The sequence below is a fragment of the Barbus barbus genome, assembly GCF_936440315.1.
Source record: "Barbus barbus genome assembly, chromosome: 40".
Taxonomy (NCBI): Eukaryota; Metazoa; Chordata; class Actinopteri; order Cypriniformes; family Cyprinidae; genus Barbus; species Barbus barbus.
Window position 1 is genome coordinate 9,348,198 of NC_136718.1, and position 24,974 is coordinate 9,373,171.

Sequence of the window (24,974 nt, forward strand, 5' to 3'; positions counted from 1 at the left end):
TGTATACCGCTGTGATAGTCAATGTCAGCGCTATGATTCGCTCGGCTGCTCTGCTTTGGGTCGGCTCACAGGTTTGCTCTGTGTTCTTATTGGCTGAAAGCCCAGGGCAGGATGCGTGCCGCTCTCTGTTGTTGAGGACTGAATTCTTGGCATAGCGGGCACTTATGGTACACAGCGAGAGTTCATCCTCAACTGAACTTCCAGAAACAAAGTACAGGATGAAAGAGATGTGTAAACATTTAGGGTAAACGTACCTATTAAGCTGACGCACCCATTAAGCACACTTCCATTTTTGAGATCAGATTATAAAAAGAAAAAATAATTTATTATCCTACTTGATGTCTTAATCAATTGATATGTTTGTTACTAAATACTTACTATAATTTCAAGTCAATCATATCATTGCACACTGAGATATGAGTCTCCACGTGTTCACACTGTCTGGCGGCCATTTTGAAAGCTGTCTGAAAACTTTCACCAAAAGATGAGCTCCTTAAATGTGCATTTTTTTAGATGTTTAAGCCTTTATTTTGGGTAAGTTTCACTACTTATTGTAAAATTGAGAGATTGGAACCTGGAACATGGATGTGGGAAATAATTCCATTAGATCCAAAAGATAGTTTTAGCAACACAGCGCAGATGCTACAGAACACAGTTAGCTGACTAGCTGTATACGATTGTGTGCTACGCTAACATATTACTTCACAGGCATTACTGGCTTGTACTTTTACATCCATACTATTATAAATTGACAGTTTATTGCTGGTCTGTGGTTTTACAGTGCTGTAATTTTGAAAGATTTCATATTATTGTAAGGTGAGCTTAAAGGGTGCACTACTATGAAAATCACACAGCTTCAGTGTGACATCAATAAGAAAAAGTATAATTTCATAGATATTAATAATAGTTGTTCATATTAAAATATGAATGAACTTAATACATGACCTAGACTATTTATTTAGCAAAAATCCTGTCATTTTAATAAATATTACATGAAATTTATAAAAAATTGTTGCTGCTCCCATTAAGCTCAGTGTGCTCTCTTTAAACTCTTTCACGTTGAACGTCTGTGTAAATACTTCACTTGTCACTTTAAGTTAAGTTAATTGATTGCTATGGATTCTGTCAACTCAAATATGCAGAATGGCTCTGATCTTTGCCAACTAGCATCAACTTCTCCAGACTGTAAATCTGTGGAAAATCAGGGCAAAAATCGTGTAGTGGCAGATCAGCGGAGACGTGGCGAGACTCTGGCAGATCAGCGGAGACGTGGCGAGACTCTGGCAGATCAGCTGGCAGATTATCTGTGACTTGGTTGGATTCATGAATGGCAGCTGTGACATGACGGAGCGTCGTTGTGGCCGCCATTTTGTGAACGGGTTCCGCTGTCGCCTCCATTATGTGAGTGCGCTCGGGTACGGCCGCCATTTCACGAGCAGGTTTAATCACCAGAGTTGCGGTCAATAAACTCGAATGTCCCAGAGCTGGCGATTGACTAAACACCGAGGCCACCATTATCGGCACGGACGCGATGTCGCGTTCCTCCTCCACGACACCCACGGTGAATGAGGAACCGACTGATAACAAAGCATAGTCCAGAAACTGCGAACAAGACGTGAGACGTGCGGATCCAAGTGCAAGCTTTTATTTACAGGCGTGGTCGGCGATCGGCGTACAATATCCAAAGGGCTTGACAGAAGCGGTAATCCAGGTACGAGAGCAATAATCCAATCGAGGTGCAAACTGAGTCCGAATGGCAAGCAAAAGGGTAAATCCAGAAAACATGGGCAGGAGTCAAAACACAAGAGAACACACAAGGTAAAGCAAGAGTAAGACTAAGACTAAGACTTGGGCTCCGTAGAGTAGCTATCGCTATGAGAGTGATAAACGCAATACAATACTCGGCAGAGAGGAAGAGGAAGTCCATGGTTTATGTAGGGTGTGTGATCAGTGCAATCAGCTGTGTGTGTCGTCAGTGCAATGGATGATGGGAATTGTAGTCTTAGGCGGCGTGCAACAGTTAGTGTCCTGTATAAAATAATTATAACTTATTTATTAATTATTGCAAATTTCTTTAATGACTTACATTGGTGGTTCTCAAACCTCTCCTTGAAGTACCCCCATCACTGCACATTTTGTATGTCTCCCTATATCTGATACACCCACTTCAGTCTCCACTAATGAGCTGATGAGTTGAATCAGGTGTGATAGATGTGGGAGACATACAAAATGTGCAGGGCTAGGGGTACTCCAGGACAGGTTTGAGAACCACTGACTTACAACAAGTTCCTGATAAGGACTTGCTGTACAATTTTTTACTTTGATAGACAAATTTGATCTGTTCTATCATTACAAGCATGGATCAGCACAATGTAAGTGGACAAAAACGAAAACTGGAAAAAACAACAGTAAAAAGTGGTTTAACATTCCACTATATAATATTTTACTGTAAAATACTATCAAATTTGTGCTTTTTACCAGTAAGAAATATGGCGAAAAACAGCACATTCTCAGAATTCCTTGCATGAAACATCACATTTTATTTCATTTTTCATTTTATTTAAATAGTTTTTTCTTCTTTTTCTTTTGTTATTTGTTAGGGTGTTTTGGTTTATATTTTCTGTTGTAACACCATCTTTTTTAGGTGACTTGATTAACTAATTCTGTATTATTATGGTTATTATAGTTCAAGTAGAAGAAGTTCTCAACCATGATCACAAATCGTTTTATTGTTAAAGAGACTTCTCAGACTTTTAGTAGGTCAGTGAGAAAGGACAGAGTCCTTTCAGGACCACGCTGATGTCATCAGATCACCCTTCCTGACACAAAAATAAACACTCAAAATGAAAGCTTGCTGATGTAGGGATTTTTACCCTAGATAGCACCCCACCCAAAAATCCTTTTTCCCATCTTACAAATGCTTTTCGTTCTCCTTCTATGCTCTCCATCCCTCATTCTCAAACTCTCTCTCAATACTTCATTTAACACACAACGGGTATCGATCGGTACTGCAGCTGGCGTGAAGTCTCACGGGTGATTACGTTCACATGTCTACTGCTGCTGAGAGTGTAAGAGGTGTGTGTTTGTGTGTGTTTATGGCTTCTGATGGTGGTCGCTATGTGGAGGGGCTGTTTTACAGGTGTATAATAGGCTTTGTTATAGTATAAGTTTAGTACAAGAGCGCAACCTTATTACTACTGTTTCTTTTTCCAAATACGCATTCATACCAATAGCTCATTTGTTAATTTATCATTCAGAGCCTAATGAGTCTCAAAAACAGCAAGTATTAGTGGCATTATCCATATACAGCTTATTTGTTGATCCAGAGCCCTTCTAGACTGTGCTAGAGGAAACAGTCCTATGAGGCTGACTGAACTTTTATTTATATTTTTCAGGAAGCTCCTATCTTTGTTTCGTTCTGAAGGGGAAACCCTGAGAAAGGAAGGAAGTGCAGGGTCTCTGAAGCAGGGTTCATTAACTCAGCGTCAGCCGCTCTGATGGAAACAAACACTAGATGAGGAAAACTCATAGATGGACAGTCAGCGGAGTCATGCAGCAGGGCTATTTAAACTTTAAAATCCCCTTGTTGGGAAATGCATGGGAAGATGTTGAGGAATTCTGAGCATTCCAGAATATTCAGAGTTTGCTGAAAACTCTCTGAAAGTTTGAGGGATGATGTGGGATTTAGCAGGTGGTCATGTAACTGTTATTTCAGAAGTAGAGTAATGAAATGCTGATTACGAGAACAGTCGTAAGTCAGTAAGAACAGTGCTGTGAGCTTTTATAAGAAATAACTTCCAGATAGATGAGCCTTGTCATTTCAAGACAAATCAATTTACTTTTCTCTAACACTGGTGGTACCATGGTATAGTGGTATTGAATGATTATTATATTCATGTACAACGGTGTTTACATGGTACTCTAATACCTTGAAGATACTAATGGTACATAAATGGTCCAATAACCCTAGTAGAATGTCCTGTATCATGATACTTTGTACACTGTAAAAAAAAAAAAAAAGGTTGAGCCAACTTAAAATTTTAAGACAACCAGCTTCAGCAGATTTTTTAGTTTTCTCAAGTTGACTCTGCTCAAGTTGGCTCAACTTTTTTTTTTTTTTTTTACAGTGTAGTACGTGTTTGTGTGGTTATAGTGGTGCATTTCAAATTGCCCTTTTTTGTCTATTATAATACTATTCAATGAATTAGATTCACGAACACACAATGCACACAGTCATAATAAAGTGAGTGTTCTCAGACTGTATTTACAATATCCAGTTTTCATTGTATCCAATATTTACATCGCTGTAAATAACACAAAGAAGAGAGTTAAATGGAGGCACAATAGCTGCTGGGTTGTGAGGTCTTGAGTCTGGGAAGGATGGCAGCTGTGTTTCTCTGTATTGTACGGTCTGACCTGTACAGCAGCATCAAAGCACATGGCATACTGGTTTGGAACATGATGGGAAAAATATGAAATAAAAGCAAGCAAGAAACGCACACATATATACTCGCACACGTGTGACCTGGATATGTTTATTTTCTCAAAAACCAAGAAGTCCCTTGTGAAAAAGAAGTACACTTTAGCATACTTTTAAAAGAGTACTTTTTTACAGAAATTATATATTTTAAAATAATAAACTTGAGCGTTAACTGACTGTTTTTTGACACATAACTGCATGTTAATTGCTATAAAAATAAAATACATTATATATTACATTTATTATAAATGCAGAGTGCTGTTTTGACCTACTTAAGTACATAATTTCATTACTTATATTGTTAAAGGGTGCTGCCAAATGTACTGACAAACATTTATAATACACTAAAAATACTTTAAATGCCATGTCTCTATGAAACTTGTAATTATGCATTTTTATTGAAGTTGCAATTTCATAAATTTAAACTTTATATGTGATATCAAATAACACACTGCTATTGAAATTAAGTACTTGTGCTTTAGTATGTTAGTCAACTCATCAAAGCATACTTTAAAACAGAATGATTTAAAATGTACTTTAAAGTAAAGCTTCAAATCTGCAAGTACAGTTTTTTTTTAAATACACTTTTTTGTTTTATAAAATTACGCACAATGAATACAATTAAGCGCACTTCTTTTTCACAAGTGGTATCATTCATGTCCTTAGAGTTTACTACTTGTAGTTAGGGATTTGTCCAAATTTCTATTGAATGAGTATGAGCATGAATGAATAGTAATTGCCTTAGCAAACACCAAAGTTAATATTTTACCTGTACTATTCCTGCATTTCAGGAAGTGCAACCAATCCGTGGTTAAATCCGACACACATCCATAATACAGAAAACATGTTCTTTCCTCAGGGAGTGAGAGGTGATTTCATGCTCTAGTAAAGGTCTGCATGGAAAACCAAACATACTACCCACGACAAGCAAGATTGAAGTATGCAAAACTGATGAACACACACATTCAGGCCTGGACTCAATGACATTTTAAAATAGAAAACAACTATTTTACATTTTTACAGTATTTTATTAAAATAAATGCATTCCAAAATCTTACCGACCCCAACATTTTTTGAACAGTATTGTAATTTCTAAACAAATGACCAAAACCCAGTTTTTAATTTTTTTTTCTGGCTTGTCTATAGCCTTTATGCAAACTAAAGGCAACACACACCTCTGATGTTGCTGTTTGCCATTCATCATGTCTTCCTCGTTTTCCTTTTTGAGCCATTTGTAAAAGCTATTTTTGAATGTCTGATCACCAGACGCGTGTTGGTCAGGTAAAAAAGGGTCTAATTTTTAAAAGCGTCTGGGATGTCAGTGCTTACATGATCTGACATTAAAGTCACTGTAGTAGGATTTAGATTTGCACATTTAAATGAAAGCCATTATCTGTCTTGAACCCAGACTCTGTTATACGAACCCTTCCTAGCTTTGTATGCGTGTGTATGTTTGTACACATCAGACAGAGAGCTTGTAATCTCCAACTGCTTCCACTTGAGAATTACGCGACTGAACAAATGGCACAGGCAAAACAAACGATAAGAGGATGTTGGGAGGGAGGGAGTTAGTGGCAAGCTCTTTTTTTAATGAAGCTCAGCACTATGCAGAACTGACAGACAAAGAAAGCGCAGAAAGGGAAATGTGTGTTTGATTGATGGCTGGACCCACACACACATGCAGAAAGACATAATGCAGCTAGAGGTTATTAGATTTGATAGTGACAATGCTGCAGCGCTTGTAGGTCATTTATAAAACCCATGCACACACACAAAACACACATGCATGCACCAACTGGCTGGTCTTTTTTCTGCTTTTAATGGCAGTGTAATTGTGTTGTCTCCTGGATACATCTCCACACAAACTGCATTAGGTGAGCAGCATGTCGTGTATTAAGATGGTGTCTGTGGAAACCAGCTGAGATCAGCGGTTTGAAAGAAGTTTAGCATGTCGGACAAGATTAGATCTGTCAGGTTCCCTGCTGTGACAATCTTTTAGCAGGCTAAAAATATGGTCCAGACAAGTACATACTAACCTGTTTACTTGTTTCAATAGTTTATTTTCATTTTATTTCTTTTTACTAGTGGCATATTTTAGAACAGATTTTTAGAACTTTTCACTTCAGCAAAAACTGATCAAAGCAGTGACAGTAAAAACATTTATATTATTTCAAATAAATGCTGTTCTATTTTATTAAAGAATCCTGAAGGTTTCATTGTTTCTACAAAAATATTAAGCAGCACAACTGTTTTAACATTGATAATAATAGAAAATGTTTCAAGCAGCGAAAGATTTGTGATTTCTGATGATTTTTTTAATGATTTCTGTAGGACCATGTGCCACTGAAGATTTGAGTAATGATGCTGAAAATTCAGCTTTTCCATCACAAGAATAAATGACATTTTAAAATAGAGTAAAATAGAAAACAGTTACTTTAAATTGTAATAATATTTTGCAATAGTACTGTATTTTTGATCAAATAAATGCCTTGGTGAAAACCTTAAAAAAACGTACTTAAAAATCCAAACTTTAAAAAAATATATTTTAAATCCTTAAAAAGGAGCAGTAAGATTTATAATCAGCTGAAATGTGTTTGTGGCACAGATATTTCTAACAACTGTGCGATTGTTATTGATCTACAGTGCTATTTCAGTTGTGTCATGCAGTTCCCATCCACTTGTGTTTCACAGGACTGAGGTTAAATGAATTTGATTTGCAATGCTATTGATTATGCTAAAACAAGCCATATTATTGAATCAAGCCATTCGATACTATACCTTCATTTTATTGTTTATAGTGTGTGAGATGTTAAAAAGTGAAAAAGAAGCATTTGTTCATATAGAAGACAAGTCCTCACTCCTGTTATCAGATGGTTATGTTCAGATCCATGTTCAGGCTTTTACATCAGTACACAACACAACTCCTGGCCTCTGATCGAATTCACAGGTCTCTTAGGTGAAGCTAAGTGGTTAGATCTCAGATCCTTTGCTTTCATCCTAATCAGATCAGTAAGCTGCTGCTTTGATTTTGAGTATCTGAGCCAGATCTTATATAAGACATGTCTCCTCATATTCAGGCTCTTGGGAACTCCTTGTCCTGTGAACCTCATCTGGGTCAACCAACAATCTTTCATGACACACATACACACCGAGTGCAATAGAAAAGCATGCTCATGCACTTTGCTGCATTGATTTATATAGAGCATGGATAACAGTCTTCGCTTCACTGCCTTTGCACAAGACTAACTATCAATATTCATCTGCGTCTGTACACCTCACTGATCTGTTAAAGGGTTATTCATTATGGCTTGTTGGAATCTGCAGACTCTTATTATTTTAGCACGTTCAGAAATTGGAATCCTTTGGTTTAAATATAGATTTATGAGTCATCTTTAAACGTGATGGGTTCATTACAGACAAAGCTCCTAAATTGCTTTTGGAGAAGCGCTGTGCGTGTGAAGTGTGATTGTAGTTAGGAACTTCTGTTTTAGATATAATGGCTTGAGAAGTGAGCTGAGAGTGAGATTGATTACTTAATCACATCAGAATTACACTTTCAGCGATTCTCTTCAGTAAAATGGGTTTATTACTGCAGTCCAGTGACCTGCTCACCTTATCAATGTAATCTGTCTAGACCAATAACCTGAGGTGATATGGCCAGCAGAAACTACAGCTCTATTAGAAGAGTGTTACTGTAGTCCTCACTATACTGTACAGTATATACCAGATTCAGAAAGAAAAAAAAGCTGAAAGTGACCCTGGAATATTTTAAATATTTCTTTTACATTTTAACCTAGGCCTTGGTGTATATACAAAAATCACATAACATATTTGTCGAGTTAGATTTATGCACATTGAGAATTGATGTGAATGTTATTTGATCCATACCTTAAAATTAATTTAACTGATATTAGGTCATACTTTTTTGTTGTCATAAAACCAATTCATTTTGATTAGTCATTTTTCTATATTGTCTGACATTTTGTTTTCAGTGCATTAAGTCATGACACACACATGCAATTATACATTGTACATACATATGCACAAGCAGAGAAACAAGTGTGGATGTTTCTCTGCTTTCTCCCCTCCGCTTCGCATCAGGTGGTTCTTTGCCTCCACGTCGTGCGGCTAGCCGTTGATTATCCCTTACATATTTACTGCATGCCTTGAGTTACAGTACAGCTAAACTCTTTAAACCAGCATGCATACTGATTCATCATGCTATCATACTGAATTCATACTCCAGTTTGTTCAGCTGAAGCAGTTCAGAGGTATTTGGCAAGAAATTCATTTAATACTGATTAAGGTGCAATGTGTTTATTAAGTACTATAGACAATTATCTTCATTAATAGAGAAAGGCCATTGATTAAGAAGTCATTAAATGCCTCACAATCTAATCACACAGCTCTTGGATAAATAATCTGGTTTATATGTCTGTTGTCTATTGATGACTGTTTCTCCCTAATGACCTTCTAAATGTTTAACCATTCAATAGCTTGCTGCTACATTATCTAAAACATTTCCTGCGGAGCTTTAATAGCAAATCAACTGAATGTGAATTTACTATATTTATCCCCGTTGTCTTCACTCATCACCAACTCTGTAGCCATCTTAATGCACATGTAACACTCAATGACTTCTCTGCATCAGTGATCTAATTTTATACTTGAGATAAGTTAGTGAACCATAGAAAAAACCTCAAGGGGTTTGTTAGCATTGTTAATATGCCCGTCCTTCTCAATTGACGACCCTATCTGTGTATTTTGACTAAGCAATTTTGGAAAGCATATAAATCAATAATACTTATATATTATAGTAGCAGTTTTACCATTTTACCATTACACCTTTAAAAAGTGAAACAGACTTTGACTTCACGGCTTGGGATTGTCGCTAGTGTTTTGAACTTTGGTGTGTTCTTGTGGTGCAATCAGCCCTTTCATGATGCATTTATGGCTCAAATCAGCCTGGCTGCAGAATTGAGTGCGATTTCAAATTGCCTGCTTTTAGGGAGAACCTGCTCCAGCCAAGCAATTGCCATTGAGATGAATGGGAATGCTTATGGATGGCTTTCTTCAAGACCTCTCTCCCATATTCTATGATATAGAGCCGTTGTGTGTTACTTTTGTTATATTTTTTCCAGCTCAGTAATTTTTCTCAGTAATTCTACCCACCCCCACTCACAGATTTGTCATATAGCCTTTTGATTTGAGAGGTTCTCCTGATATATTTTGCCGTAAATCGAAAAAAACCTTTCAGATGTCTACCAACCTACAAATCTTACTCATATATTTTCATCCTTGCTATGCTGTAAACTGAGGAATCTGACCTATTTCGGTCTTTTCCACAGATTCCAAAAACGTCCTCCAAATTCAGTCTCCCAGTCTGAATGCCAAAATTTCGTTCTTAATACAAATGAGAGAACAAAGTGAGCAATGAGAGGAATGTTTGGAGAGTTTTCATCCACCAAGAGCACATGCGGTTCGTAACCCGACACGCTAATGAGCGTCAAGTGCTTGCTATTCTCTCTAATGAGCGCATGGGCTAACTGATTGAATTCCTCTGAAATGGGAGAGCAAGATGCAAAGACAAAGAGCAGTTTATGTGGCTGTGGGGAGCTGGATATTTCGCTCATGTTATGACGTACTGTCTTTCACGCAGAAAACAAGGACAGATACTCGATCCAGAGCTTTGGTGTTATCTAGGACAGGTCATAGATGAAGGGGCCAATTCCTTCAGGCTGATTCTAAACAGGTTTATAGTCAGCTTTCATCAATTTAAATGCTGAAATATATAAAGACTGTCATATCTACAGAATCTTTGTTTCAGTTTTCTCTCAGGTTGCAGATAAAGAGATCTTCTGACAGTGTTTTATTTTTGGATATTTCCCCAATGTAAGTCAAACTGTGATTGTTTTTGATTGCTGTGTCAGTGGTGTTAATGAGAAACAGGCTGTTACTTACTTTTTTAAATTAGTCTTCCCATTAACACCATTATATTGTTCATTCAGACTGATTCACAAACACAAGAGGCGGGATTTATTGCATGAACCAATCACAGCCGAACATAACCAGTCATATTGAATCATATTGCGATGGAGGCATTGCCTCCTCTCATGTGACTTTTCCCCAATCATTCTCAATTACTCCCCAAAAGGGATCTCTGTTATAAGTCAATGGGATGAAGGGAGGCGAGCCTCTGCTCTATCCATCCATCCATCCATCCATCCATCCATCAAATTATTCCATTGAACTTTCTATTCATGTGCACCAAATCAGAATGTCTTCTGAAGGATCATGTGATATTATTTCCATTCATCACTTCTCTGCTCTGTTTCCCACATGCACACATATCTGCATTTCTCTCATGGGCCTCAGGGTGTCATGTGTAATTATAAAAGTGTTTCCCAGCTCTAATTAACACTCAGCCTGATAAGCATGTAAAAGAAGCGTTCCGCTCACTGGTGGACAGAAGCATATGTCACTCTTCAAGTGTGAGGAAGCTGGAGGCAAACGCTGCTATATGCCAAAACTTTATCCTGAATAAGTAATCCAAGAACAGGATGAGCCCAATATGTGACACGTTGTGTTCGCATTGGTAAAACGGCAACAGTGATTTGCTGACAGATGCAAGCAGCAGAACCGGGCAGGCAGAGAAGCTGCATGCACCTGTGTGTGTATGTGTGATTTAACCATATGTGCTCTTTATTAAAGATGTATCATGCAAACTAGGATTTTCCTTATGTTTTTTTTAAATATAAAGTGGTTGATGTACATTGTATGTTTACTCTAATGTTCTGGATGCTCTAATTATGTACATAGAGATTAGCCAATCACAACAGAGGTTGTTTAAATGTCAAGGTCTTAAAGGTACAATACCCAAAACAGACTGTTTAATTTGAAGCATCACAGAGAGGTAAATCACGATGAAATCATGATGAAATCTCATATTTCTGTTCCAAGACACCTTAGATAATATTAAACGGGGTAAAAAAGAGAACATGCTAGGGTATAAGGATGGACAGAAGTAGGTTAAAATGGATTCTGGTTGCCTCAGGTTAATGTGGACAGAAAAGCTGCGGACAGCTTTTGGATATAAAGAAGATTGGAAATGTATTTGGGGAGAGACATTTTCACAGTTCTTTGTGTAAGGCATAGTGTTTATCACTGCCATCCTGCTGTTGTGAACTAATAAACATTCTGTTGCCATGGATCAGAGAGACAGAATATCTAATTTCCCAATCATGTACGGAGGGACGGAATTTGTGTGGGAAACACGCAGCACCTGCAGGCTCTCAGTTGCTTTATGAAAAATGCTATGATAATGATCTGGCTTTTAGCACACTTGTGTTTTAGCGCAATTAGTAAGAGAGAAAGCTGGGGAAGCGTGGTCATTTTCTGCAGTTGTTTTGCCTGTTTGTGCATGAGGAGAGGGGCCTCCTCACGTCAAATGGATTTGAAAGGTTGTGATTTCCTGTTTTCCCTCTCCCAACTTCCTCCCCCCATTTATTCATCAATTTGTTCCATTAAACTCTACAGGGGAACTGCTCACAAAAGCCGTTGTCATGGGAAACCACTATAGTCTGGAACAGTCACGTCTCTGCAGTCTGGGAATTGAGAAAAAACATACAATGCGAAAATGGATTTACCATAGCCTATCTCTGTGGTTATGTCCAGCTTTTGGTGTGGTGCGCAGTGTGCTCTCCATGCATGTGTTTTAATTAGTATGTGAAGCAGAAAGCATTTGCAATGCTAAACATTTAACACAGTAGTATAAAACTTTGCATGAACTTTTGTTTGTGGCATTCATCTAAAATTTTTTTATTATTTTGCACTTTTAATTCAAATTTGTGTAAAAATGTCTGAATTTGACCCTCCAATAATTTGAGTCAAGACAAAGGTTAAAATTGTGGTTGATATTACTTCCATTTTTGGGATCTGGTAGTCTAAGTAAACTAAGCAATTGACCCTTTGCTAGGAGTTTTCAATCTAACCAATCATAAAGTCAAATCTACTATTTTGTCTGACAAACAAACCAGACAGGAGAGTAGATTAATGTTGGTAGACTTGAACTTGAAAAATGGTGTTTATTGATATCATTCCGCGTTTGAAACAAGATAGCTTCTGATGTTCATTTATGTTTATTTAATGCTATAACTAATAAAGAGGAAGATATGATCAGTTCACATGTTGTTTGAACTGAAGTGCTATAGCAATCTGTCACGACACATTAAAGAGCCACAAAATGGTGTTTATTGTTTAAAAATTTTTTTTTTATTAATTTGAAAGCTGAGTCATTGTTTTATACCAAAGGTATCCAGCTCTGTCTTGTCTGTTGGCACATTTTTAGTGTCCTCTTTGCAAAATTGACTGTGAACTAAGCCACTCTGAAATGCTGAAAACACCAGATCATGAGCTGCTCACATGTAAATTGCACTCTAAAACATGCAGCGCATGTATTTATTTTTTGCTGAAAAGCCATAATTTGAAAACCCATATTGTGATTTTGGTGTTATTTTTTTATTCATGCAGCCCTATTAACATCACCTAAACACAGCTTTCTCCTGATCAGCGGTTTGTCATGGAATTATTTTCAATTCTCAAAATAAATAATCCGTCCACATCTTTACCAGTGTGTCTCTCCTCCCAGCGTTCTTGCTTTGTCAACTTCTATTTTTATGAAAGGAAATTAAGTGTGATTCTCTCTGGAGTCATTTGGGATGTAGAGGATTATAGGAACCTCTGGAGATGACAGAGACAGCAGACACTTAACTAACACTTCCATTCAGTGATTCCTTTTGACATGTTCATGTTAAAGTGCAGAAATTGTTCTGTCACACAAAAGACCTATTTATATGTCCCTCCACTTGAAGACTCCAGTTCTTCAAAGCAGTGCATACACATGCTCCCTATACATACATACATACATAAATAAATAAATATATGCGTGTGTATAGATAGATAGTTAGATGATAGAAATAAAATCCTAATGATGCCCCTGTCTAAAGAAAGAGAATCCTCTCTCAGAAACATTCAGCTCTCTATCCAGCCTTGTGTTTCAACAGTCTCTCTTACGCAACATACATTCGATTTTGAAGGAAAAAGTGTGTGAAGTAGAGCATGACTTAGAGAACCTCTCAGTTTCACACACTCCACGAACTCAAGTCTCAAGAAATTAGAGAGACATAAATGAGTTCTCCGTTGTTCCTTAGGGATGGATGGGGTTTGTTTAATACAGTGACACTCTTTCTTCATCCCTGACTGTAACATGACCATCTTATTCCATACAGCATGTGTTGGAGAATGAGTGTGTTTCACAAGAATAAATCAAGCAGGCACAAGATCAGGGCACGGCTGAATAGACCTGTGTGTGTGTGCTTGTTCTCAGATTTCCGTACCTGCATTAGGTTTCATGGTGTTGAAATTCAGGTAGCTGATAAGCAATTCAGTGATCAGATGACTGACTACTTGGATTGAGAGTTTCAATGTGCTAGCAGTACACAATTATGCAATGATGAACATGAGTAAACATTTACCATCATGCTTCTGATTAAAGTCGGAATGAAATTAAAATTCACTATTTTCTAAAAACATGTTATCGATCTTATTAACAATTCATTCATGTTTTAATTTTTTTTTTACTTGGGATGTATAATCAAAATGTCATAACTGGACCTTCCATTGAAAACAACATTTAATTCTAATGTCACTTCTGCAAGCTCACGTTCATCTGCCTCCACTTTTAAATGCAACATCCAATCAACAACCAATGCACAGAACCGACAGATTATTTTTTTCAATAATCTGTTACACTCAGATTTATGTCACAATCCAAATGAAAAGACCTGTTACTATTTTCATCTTGACTTGTTACAATATTTAGACCAGAAGTGATCAGGTTTTGATGAGATTATTGTTTTGTTGTTATTCCCATCATGTGAAATAAATAAATGTGGAAGGTAGTCCATAACCTGAAATTAATGTTTTGCCACACCTGCCAGTGCCCGCTGAGTTGAGAAAATTCACAGACCAGTAATATTTCTTACCGGCATGAAACTGTTTTACATTGTTATTTTGAATTATTTTTGTTTAAAAATATATTTTGGTTCCTATACAGTGGGATTATTTATCTGTTCAATGGTGAAAGTGTTCTCACAAGCATCAGTCAGTCTCTATAGTAAAACTGCTCATATTGTGATTTTGTTCCCCATATTTTCATGTTGGTTGCTTAATGTGTGGAATATTCCACATTCATGTTACCACATGACTTCTGGAGGAAAAAAAAAAACTTATTTGCACACCTTAGATAAACTTTGATGGTCATGAATGATGTTTTCTTTAGTAGACAGCTTGTATTGTCTTTGATCTGAATTGTCAGCGAGGGTCAGACTATTTTTCCTAATATCCAGTTTAAACCGTGCATTATGTCACTGTTCCTTATAAAGTTATTGGCCAGTTGGCAAACAAATTTTCTTGCAAATGCCTATTTTTATTCTATTTACGTTTATATATATGAAATTGTGAATCTTTGAGTGTCAAAGAGAAAAAAACACGTCTATTGCATTAGAAAGGCAAAATTGCATCAGTCTTGCAAGTGGATGGAATTTTATTATAACTGTGTGGAGCGCCAGAGTAGGAAACACTCAGTCACTAGAGTGACTGTGAGTGAGTGTGTTTGTGCTGGAGGACTCATATACAGAAGAAAACCCCATCACACAGCATGTATATACACACTGTACAGCTTTTACATGTGCAGGCCTTGTGGACGAGGCCAGTGGGAGTTAGTGGTGGGATAAATGACGTTGCTATAATCTCATTATGTTCAGACTTCTTTCCCATAGAGTCAGCAAACCACATTAAATTAAAATAAACAGTGGCACAAAAATGGTCGATACACTGCTAAGTCGATGCTTTCATTTTCTTTCAGCACAAATCTATTGATTTTAATGAAGTTTAGTGCCATTAAAAGCAGCATTGCCATTAACCTGTGCCATTCTGTCAGCCCACATATGACAGAAAGTGAAAATTGGATTTTACCCAGCAGTCTGTCTGTATTCACCCATTCCTGTTTTTTGTTTTTTTTAATTTAATGAAGACAAACATAGGTGCAATTACATGATTTAGGGAAAAATCACACTAGACGTGATCATGTTTAATTTTTGCAATAAGTTACGAGAGGCTTTGCTATATTGTGAATATTGTGTACTTTCTCACAGCTGAAACCTTGTACTAACTTATCAGCATCTAGGACTCTCAACTATTCATTTTATAATGTATCTGATAGCTCTCTGTCCTCCTCCTATCTCCATTTCCTGCAGCGGAGAAGTTTTTTATTTCGTGGAAACAATGAAATACCTCATGCCATGATGTGTATCAGTTTAATTCCATGCTGGTTTGCTGCCAAATTATGATTTATGAGTGAAAATATCACAAAGAGAGAGATAGATGTGATGGCATGATATCAGAGTGGATGTGCAGTGGCTGGGGAGGGGAGGATAACCAGAAATACTCATTCATGTTTTTACACATTGTAAATTAATTTATCATCTTTTCCCTCTAGAACTCTTTGAAGAAGAGAGGTACCAGACCAAACAACAAACCTGATAAAAAAGCATCGCCTCAGGTAATACACTCAAATACTACAATACATCCGATGCATTATTTAGCTTCTATTGTGATATTATTACGATTTGAAAGAGGACTGGTAAAGTAGAGCAATGATATCAGACTAGGGGATCCTGTACCTCCTTCATAATCTCTCCTACCAGAACTTAAAGGAATAGTTCACCCAAAAATGAAAAGTGATTAAGTACTCGCCCTTATGTCGTTTCAAACCTGTAAGACCTTCTTTCATCTTCAGAACACAAATTAAGATTTTTTTATGACATTAGGGTGAGTAATTAATGATTGAATTTTCATTTTTGGGTGAACTATCTCTTTAAGAACTGACCCACAACATAACTATGTTAATGCATAACCTACAAAAACATGAGGCATCAGTCTTTGTTTGAAAATTTTTTTGAGTTTTGAGAACATTTAAACATCTTAAGTTTAGATATTGAATGAATACAATGGATAAAATGGTCTGGAGTAGTTGTGAAGCATGACAAACGTGTCGCATTGGGCAATTTTTTGGCGAATCATTCGAACAAGAGTGTTGTTTTGAAAACTTTGAAACCTGGTTCAAGATCAGCAGTTTTAGCAAGCTTGTGCAGGGCCAGATTTTCCATCAAGAACTATGTGAAGCAAGGCCACTTTGGCCACTTGCTCCAGCACCAGTACTGTGGTGGTGGAAAAGGGGTATAACGGGATAGTGTATTGTTTAATGTCGTTAGTGACTAATAATTGTTTGTTCTCTGCAAATGTTCCAGCCTCCAGAGGACAGTTCAGACCTTAAGTGCCAACTTCACTTTGCCAAGGAGGAATCAGCTCTCATGTGCAAGAAACTCACCAAGATGGTCAAAGACAACGAGGCCATGAGGGAGGAACTGGCAAAGTATTGCTCTCTGTATGGAGATGTTGATGCCTCACTTACTGTTGAAGAGGTCGCTGATTCTCCTCACACCCGAGAGGCCGAGGTCAAAGTCCACCTGAAACTGGTGGAAGAGGAGGCAAACCTTCTAAGCCGACGGATCGTAGAGTTGGAGGTGGAGAACCGTGGCCTTCGCGCCGAAATGGATGACATGAAGATCCAAGATTCCCCGGGCGGAGCCGGCATCACTGGTGAAGTTGGAAGTCAGCTGCTGCTTTCCACATCTGAGAATGTGATGGAGCTACAGCGCCACCTACAATTTGTAGAAGAAGAGGCAGATCTGCTGCGGCGCTCCCTGATAGAAATGGAAGAGCAGAATAAGCTGTTGATGAATGAGCTGAACCACTACAAGTCTGAGCTTCCCGCTGTCACTGAAATAGAGCCGTCGTCATCCACAACCATCACTTCACCCACGATCATCCCTGGTGCTCCTGAAGATGGAGGATCTGGTCTAAACGAAGCTAGCCATAAAGAACTACGTGCTGCCAGGCTTCAGATCGCAGAGCTGAATGGCAAAGTAAAGAAGCTCCAGTATGAAAACCGTGTGCTCCTGTCCAACCTTCAACGCTGCGACTTGGCTTCCAACCAGGGCTCCACACATCCAGCTCTGGAGACCGATGCTGAAGCAGGGGACTCGGCTGAGTGCGTCCCCAGCCAGGCGCACCGTGAAGGCCCGGTTGGTGATGAGCAGAACGATATTCTGGAGGAGAAGAATCTGAATGTTTCAGGAACAAGTCACACTCATAACGCTCAGTGCCTCAGCATAAAAGACCTTCTCGCCATCCGCGACCAGGCGCAACTTGTTACCTCAGCCATTCAGCTTCTGACGTCACCCGACCCCTCCTGTATCTCACCAGATGCCATCTATAGTAAGATTACGACAAACGAGTCTGCAGAACCAGTTCTGCTAGAGAAGAGCCAGACCCAGAGCTCCACGTTGCCCCTTGTGGAGGCTCTGCATGGCAGACTGCAGTCCCTCCAGGCTCAGCTACAAGCCCTCAGTGAGAGGGTGGATGCCCTGGGGCAGCCCCCAGAGAGGGAGCATGTGGAAGGGATGTCCCTGATGCCCCTGTTGTCTGAGGCAGAAGACCCTGCAGCAAATTTCTCATGCCCTGCAGATGCTCAGTTCAACCAGAACACAACCCAACAGAAGGTATACACACAATCTCTTAGTCAAATATTCCCTTGCATCTTTATTCTTTCCTTTTTGCTTGGAGTTTTGTCTGTTTTTACCAGCAAGTTTTATTTTTGTTGCTTTGCTTGATTAGGTCATTGAGTTGTATTTACACTGCCCTTTCCCTTAGAACGTTCTGCCGACCACTATAACAATGCATGCTTCTAGTGCATTACAAGGCCTCATAGTGGATAGCATTTAGGCCTCTAATGGAGTAGATCATCGTTATTGTGGTAAAGAACTGACCTGTTGTAGGGCTGGGCGATAAATCGATTTTATCGATTAACTCGAATGTGTAGTTTACGTCGATTTGTTTGAATGAAAATCGGTTTTCTCTTTAACATCCACCGACGCTCCCTTCTGGGCCCCCGCAATTCTGAATGAGCTCAGCCCTCCCCTCGCGTGTTTGCCATATAGGGTTTGGCCGATAGACGATGCTACCGTCCATCGCCAATGGCTGATAGATAGACATCATGATGTTAAAGGCCTAACGTTACTTTGTTTTTGTACGTGTACGCTAACGTATGCGTACAGTCAAATGCGCAGCCTTTCAAAGTATACTCCATTTGAAGCGGTCGGCGCACACGCTCTAGAAAGCTTCAACCATGTTCCGTGTCTGCTCTATTTTTCCCCGTTAATTCATGACTGATAACAAATATTTTTAACTCTTTTAAACCAAAGCTGAGCTGTCTCATACCCTCTCGCTCACAAGCGCTTGTCAATGTGAGCATCTGTTGATGCAGTCTAAGCTATTTTGATGTCCGTCTTTTTAGTTTTGTTTTCAACTGTGAAACAACGGCCCGGAACGGTGTTGCCACCATGTGGAAAAACTGATTACTGTCAACTTCAGTGCGTATGTGCATCTTACGCTCGTGATCAGCCCCCCCCCCCCCTCTATCAAACTTAACAAAAAGGGTCACATAATTTGATGTTTTATGTTATGTTGCAGGGCCTGCCATCTTGTCTTTTTGGCTTGTTGTTTCTAATTGCACTTTAACCCCAAGGTGGAAATCCAGATCAAATCCCAGAAGGGAATATCAAAACAAAATTAAGTTAAAACTTGTTTTGAACAATTTCTTTGTCATCGGCAGATTGATTTTAAGTAGGGAGAAAAAAATCGATTTAAATCATAAATCAGATTTTTTGTAAAAAAAAATCTGGGATTTTTTTCTTAGGCCATATCGCCCAGCCCTAACCGGTTGTAAAGGTTTTCATTTTGATTGAGGAATCCACTTTTTTGGTAATTGATATTTTATGTGTAGATTCAAATGAGACCCTATAGTATAAGTTTGTTTGTTTACTGGTATAATAATGTATTATAAAATGTAAACTTGGCTGTTTCCAATACATTTTTGACCTGACTATTCAAGCAATCATAATAAGCTGTCTAATCCATGCATGTTAGCAAATAAGTGTAAAATCATTATTTGAGATTCATAGATATTTTCAAAGAAAGATAAGATCTCAGTCTCTTAAAGGATTAGTTTCACTTCTATAATAAACAAATTCCTGAATATTTACTCACCCCCATGTCATCCAAGATGTTCATGTTCTTCTTTCTTTAGTAGAAAAGAAATTAAGATTTTTCTCCATATAGTGGACTTCAATGGGAGCCAATGGGTTGAAGGTCCAAATTGCCGTTTTAATATAGCTTCAAAGGGCTCTCCATGATCCCAGCCAAAGAATAAGAGTTTAATCTAGTAAAACAATCAGTCTTTTTCTAAAATAAATGAATAAATAATATAGGTTTTAACCATAAATACTTGTCTTGCACTAGCTCTGCATCCATTACGTAGTCATTTTGGAAAGGTCACCTGTGACGTAGGCAGAAGTATTGACCCAGTGTTTAAACTTGCAAAGAAAGTCAAACGTCCTTTACCAACAAAGGTAAAACAATGTCAGACGATTTTGAAGTTGGAGGAGAACATGAGATGGAGTTAATCACCTTAGCCTACCTTTTTGAACTGGAGTACACAGATGAAGAACTACCCAGGTGTGACCTTTGCAAAGTTATTACGTAATGTGTGAGATCGCTGAAGCACATCGCAAAGCTAGTGCAAGATTGACTGAAGAAAGTAAGTAAAGTAAAGAAAGTAAATTCTGGAGGTGAACTAATCCTTTAAAGTCACAGGTCACCAGCAAATTCAGTCATCATTTGCTCACCCTCATGTCATACAAAACCTGTATGAGTTTCTTTTGCCTGTGGAACCTAAAAGATTATATTTGGAAGACCATTTCAACTGTTTTTGTTCATCCAATGAAAGTCAGCAGGGTCCAATACAACACTGTTGTTTTAGACAAACACTGAAAGATTTGTCATTTTCTGACACATTTGAGGTTTAATCTAACAGGCATTCATTTAGGCTCCATTAGAGGCCCAACTCTTGAGATCCAATCCAGACTCTTCCCTTCCTCCTTCTCTCTCTCTTTTTCCTCACTGCATGGGCACCATGACCTGTGGTCGCTGCAACATTTCTTCCTTTATTTTTCTTCTTCTCCCTGTCTTTATGATTCCTTTGTTTCCTGCTACCCCATTTCCTGTTTCCTCCTCCTCAAACCAAAGATGATGCTTTCACTTCTTGTTGTTTTGTTTCTTTTTGCCATTTTGTCTTATACCACAATGACCAAACTGTTTTTCCTATACATACTTTTCATTGTCTTGTGAGTTTTTATTCGCTGGTGATGTTTTATGGGTATCATTATGGCTTTTTTCCATGTTTCATTTGTCATTTTGTTTAAATATGTCTATTATGTCCTTACATCCCTCCAAATGTTTTATATACCCATATTACACATTACCTTTTTTGATTTCTTCATCATTTGATCTCGCTTGTCTTCTATCATGCTCGTCTTTTATTGTTGTTTTTTGTTTTCCTTCATTAACTTGCCCATGCATGCATGCAACAGCCTGACTATAGAGACCAGCCAGACTGTGAGGTCAAAGTTCACCCATGCAAGGCAGAGGAGGAGAGCAACCGCCACAAAGACAGCAACAAAGACGAGGAATCTGACTTAAAGGAAACAAACTCTGATCTGGTAAGGCACTAAAACATGCACACACAAAAACATTTCACTTCTGCCAGTGTCTTACAATTGAACAATTGAAAACCCATTGCTCGCCTAGACAGTTTGTAAGATAACTCTTTTGGACAAACTCAGAGGTAGAATGTTGTGCATCCTTCATGCATAAGGCAATCCCAGAATGCATTTAATCCATAGAATTAGTGGTGCTCTCAGTTCTCTCAGATGAAAACTGGTAAATTTGAAAAGCTCAGAAGCTACAATGAAGACTCAAATCTGAGGTTCACAGGGAATTGGGAAATTAGGGTTTAGGTAATGACTGCAAAGTCTATTAAATGGGACATTCATAGACTCTGAAGAATATTTATGTGGTTAAAATATAAAAATACCCATGGGTTCATAAATAAAACAAGGCCTGTTCACCCATGCAAGAGATATGAGCAAATATAGTTCTCACTGCCAACGTGGTTTAGTTTTGCCCTAACCCCACTTTGCTCTTACATTACACTATATTTACTACTTCTTTATTTTCTTTAGTAAATCTGTTAAGTTTGCACAAGATGTCATAAAAAACATTAAAATGAAGACAGTTTAAAGTTTTGACATCATGATTAAAAATAGTCCATTATGCCAAGCTTTAAATCATGAAAGAATGCATTATGTGATTTGGTGTCCCACACGCTGTGCCAAACGCCCTTGCAGCATTCCAGTGAAACCTCCAGCCATCAACAGTTTCCACCCAAACAATTTATCACCCACCATTTCCACTAACCAGCAAATGCGATTTTCACAAAAAAAGAGAGACACCAGCGACCGCGTGATCGAGCACTGATCTCATGTTTTGAAATTTAGAGTGGGTTCAATGTAAAAAAAACATCTAATATTATCTATTATATTCTCATATATAGAAGTCATATATATTAGGTTTTTTCACCTCACCCTGATCAGGGTGAAAAATGTTTATATACATTTTTAAGTTGAACGCAGGGGTCTCAAAAAACAAGTTAGTTTATTTTTAACTTAAAGGGCTTACAAACAGCCAAAGATGCCCATTTGCAAGTGTATGCATGTTGATTATTTTTAGCAGTGATGCTTTAAATTTATCCCACTACTAATCAAAACAAAATCTGAGAAAATATCTGGTTGAACAAACAATCGACTATTCTACAGAAAGACAAATAAATACAGACTGTGTTCTCTGCAAACTTGATGTCACGATCAGTCAGTTTCTAATCTAATTTGATGTGGCTATTATTTTGCCATTGTAGCACTGAAACATTTGACATTTACAAAGCAGCAAGTTTTGCCATTTGTTCCAGTTTATTTGTATTACAAATGCAGCATTTACCAATTACTTGCACTCTCTCTCCTTCTTTCTGTTTTCATGTTGTTCTCTAGCTGACAGAGCAGGTTGGCGAGCTGCACGCTCTGTTGTCTGAGGCGAGAGAGAAGGCTCAGGGAGCACAGGAAGCACTGTCACAGGAGAGACAGGCGCGCCACAACGACACACATAAACTCTCTCAGGTGCAAACACGTTAATACATGCTGTGCTAATTTAGATCTTTCTGAAACACTGAATACTTGATAAAGCATATCCCTAACCCTACAGTCTGATTGGTTCCAGACCTGCATCCAGACATCTTTATCCTCAAGTCCCTAATTTTAATGTCTCTCTTGTTCTTTCTCTCTAGCTCCAGGAAGAGCATCAGAAGGCTCTCCTCCGCTGTGACTTCCAGCTGCAGAGTCTGAGCCTGCAGACGTGTCTGCAGCAGAAGCTGTGGAGTCAGGAGAGAAACCTGCTGGTGCAGGAGTCACAGCAGCTCAAAGAGAGCCTGCTCCTCATCAGCCTCAAGCTGCGCTGGCTCCTCAAACAGTGGAGACTCGGCAAGAAACTAGACACTGAAAGCAAGGATATCTTAGAGGTATGGAGAATTTTTTATTTGGTGAATTCACTAGGAATGAATTGTGCATGCTGAATGCAGGTTTATTTGCACATACTGTTTGCATTGTTTTATCACCTGATTCTCTCAGGGAATTATGCAAATTGGCAAACGGTGCAAACATGCTTACATATCTGCATGCCACAAGTCATTCACATTTGGAGCCTAATTAAACTGGATTGTGTGTGGTCAGTGAATAAAATTTATCAAAAATGACAGTAAAGACATTTATAATGTTACAAGAAATTTCTGTTACAACTTTCAATTAAACACAGTTCTTTTAAACTTTCTACTGATCAAAGAAAAATTAATCACAGAAATGCTAAATATTAGAACTGTTTTCAACATTGATAATATTAGATTTTTTTCCTGAGCACTAAATCAGCCTATTAGAATGATATTTCCTGTCCTGTTTTGACCCCCCTCATCAGAACGCTCTGTTTGAATAGGCGTGGCAGATTGTAGACTCGTAGTTATGATTGGCTAATGTTGTGTATGTTTGTCAGTGTACATTCCTCACAGATGGACGCTGCTGTGATTTAGGTCAAAAAGCATAAATAATTCAATACATATCAAGCCCTCTGTAAGAAGAGCCAAAGCAACAGTGACCATGTACTGTGTTCACTTGTGTGTTGCGACATTACTGTCGGATCCAATATAGTCGGCACAGCATCGTCTTTTAGTTTCAATCATTTTGAAAATCCCACATCGAATTGTGCCTTGTTTGTAAACGAAGGAAGGAAGACAATGCAAAGACTGTTTTTTCCACAGCTTGGCACTGCTCAGCATCTTGTTGTATTCAGAGCCATCTTTATCGTTTGGTTTCTGCTTAGACTAACGTGTTCGCCTCTCTCGTAAACATTACATGTGCGAATCGGTGGGTGGGGCTAAACAGGCAGTGATGTCGAGGCATTGATCTTCTTCTGCGGAGGCGGTGCTTATCCACACTATCACATCGTACAGTAGAACATTCCAAAAGCTGTCGTTTTGGCAGATTGGCTTCAGTATAAGCTGTTTTTAGACTAATGACAAAGTTTTGAGTTCTGAAACTTACAGAATGTTTTTAAAAGTTATATATCAAAAGATCAAAGAAATTTTGGTTTCTCAGTTCATTACCCCTTTAAAATAAATTAAAACAGGAAACAGCTATTTTAAATTGTAATAATATTTCACAATATTACTGTTTTTAATGTATTATAATCAAATAAATGCAGCCTCGGTTAGCATATTAGAATTCTTTCACAAACATTACAAAATGTTACAGACAGCTACATTTTTGAACTGTGTACTTTGTAAATATTATTTAAGTCCAATATGTTTTTCCAGGTTAACAGTGTTAAAGATCTTCATATCCTGCTTGAGGAAGATGGGCTGTCCTCCCACTATGGAGACAACAAGATGTCAGCTGCTGAGGAACAGCCGCTCAACGCTACACCCAAAGAGCACAGCCTGGCAGAGAAAAGCTGCCCACAGGTGGGTTAAAACAGAGATTTGAATGACACCTAACTTCTGCACGATACTAACATGCTTTACATTTGAATCTTAGTATGGTCAAGGCTTCATGGGTGTGTAAATGTAATCAGCTTCCATCTCCTGTTGTGCTCAGCAGCCTGGTGGATTCGGCAGTACTCTGTCGGACCTGAAGGTGGCGCTACAGGACCTGAGCGCTGAGCTGCGCGAGGAGCGTCAGAGTTCACAGGAGTTAACGCAGCAGTTTGCTCGTGCTAAAGCATCATGGGAAGTCGAACGGATGGAACTCAAGAGCAGTATCACTCAGGTGAGTGATAATAGCTGAATTTATAACTGGTCTTTTCCATAATTCAAGTGCCA

General features: G+C 38.3%; 2 protein-coding genes across 3 annotated transcripts in view; one reads left to right on the top strand and one right to left on the bottom strand.

Moving 5' to 3' along the window:
• LOC306859778 (oxysterol-binding protein-related protein 2-like) overlaps window positions 1-24,974 on the bottom strand; it is a 101,569-nt gene that overhangs the window by 33,040 nt on the left and 43,555 nt on the right. The window lies entirely within an intron of this gene.
• Window positions 1-24,974, top strand: part of LOC306859777 (microtubule cross-linking factor 2-like) — a 46,828-nt gene that overhangs the window by 12,495 nt on the left and 9,359 nt on the right. Inside the window, exons 4-10 of one of the 2 annotated variants that reach the window (XM_079401027.1) lie at window positions 16,038-16,100; window positions 16,849-18,162; window positions 21,091-21,219; window positions 22,603-22,728; window positions 22,896-23,126; window positions 24,471-24,617; window positions 24,751-24,921. In XM_079401027.1, coding sequence (XP_079257153.1) covers window positions 16,038-16,100; window positions 16,849-18,162; window positions 21,091-21,219; window positions 22,603-22,728; window positions 22,896-23,126; window positions 24,471-24,617; window positions 24,751-24,921 — 2,181 coding nt within the window. The remainder of the gene's footprint in view (window positions 1-16,037; window positions 16,101-16,848; window positions 18,163-21,090; window positions 21,220-22,602; window positions 22,729-22,895; window positions 23,127-24,470; window positions 24,618-24,750; window positions 24,922-24,974) is intronic. The other variant, XM_079401028.1, reaches the window with a different exon arrangement.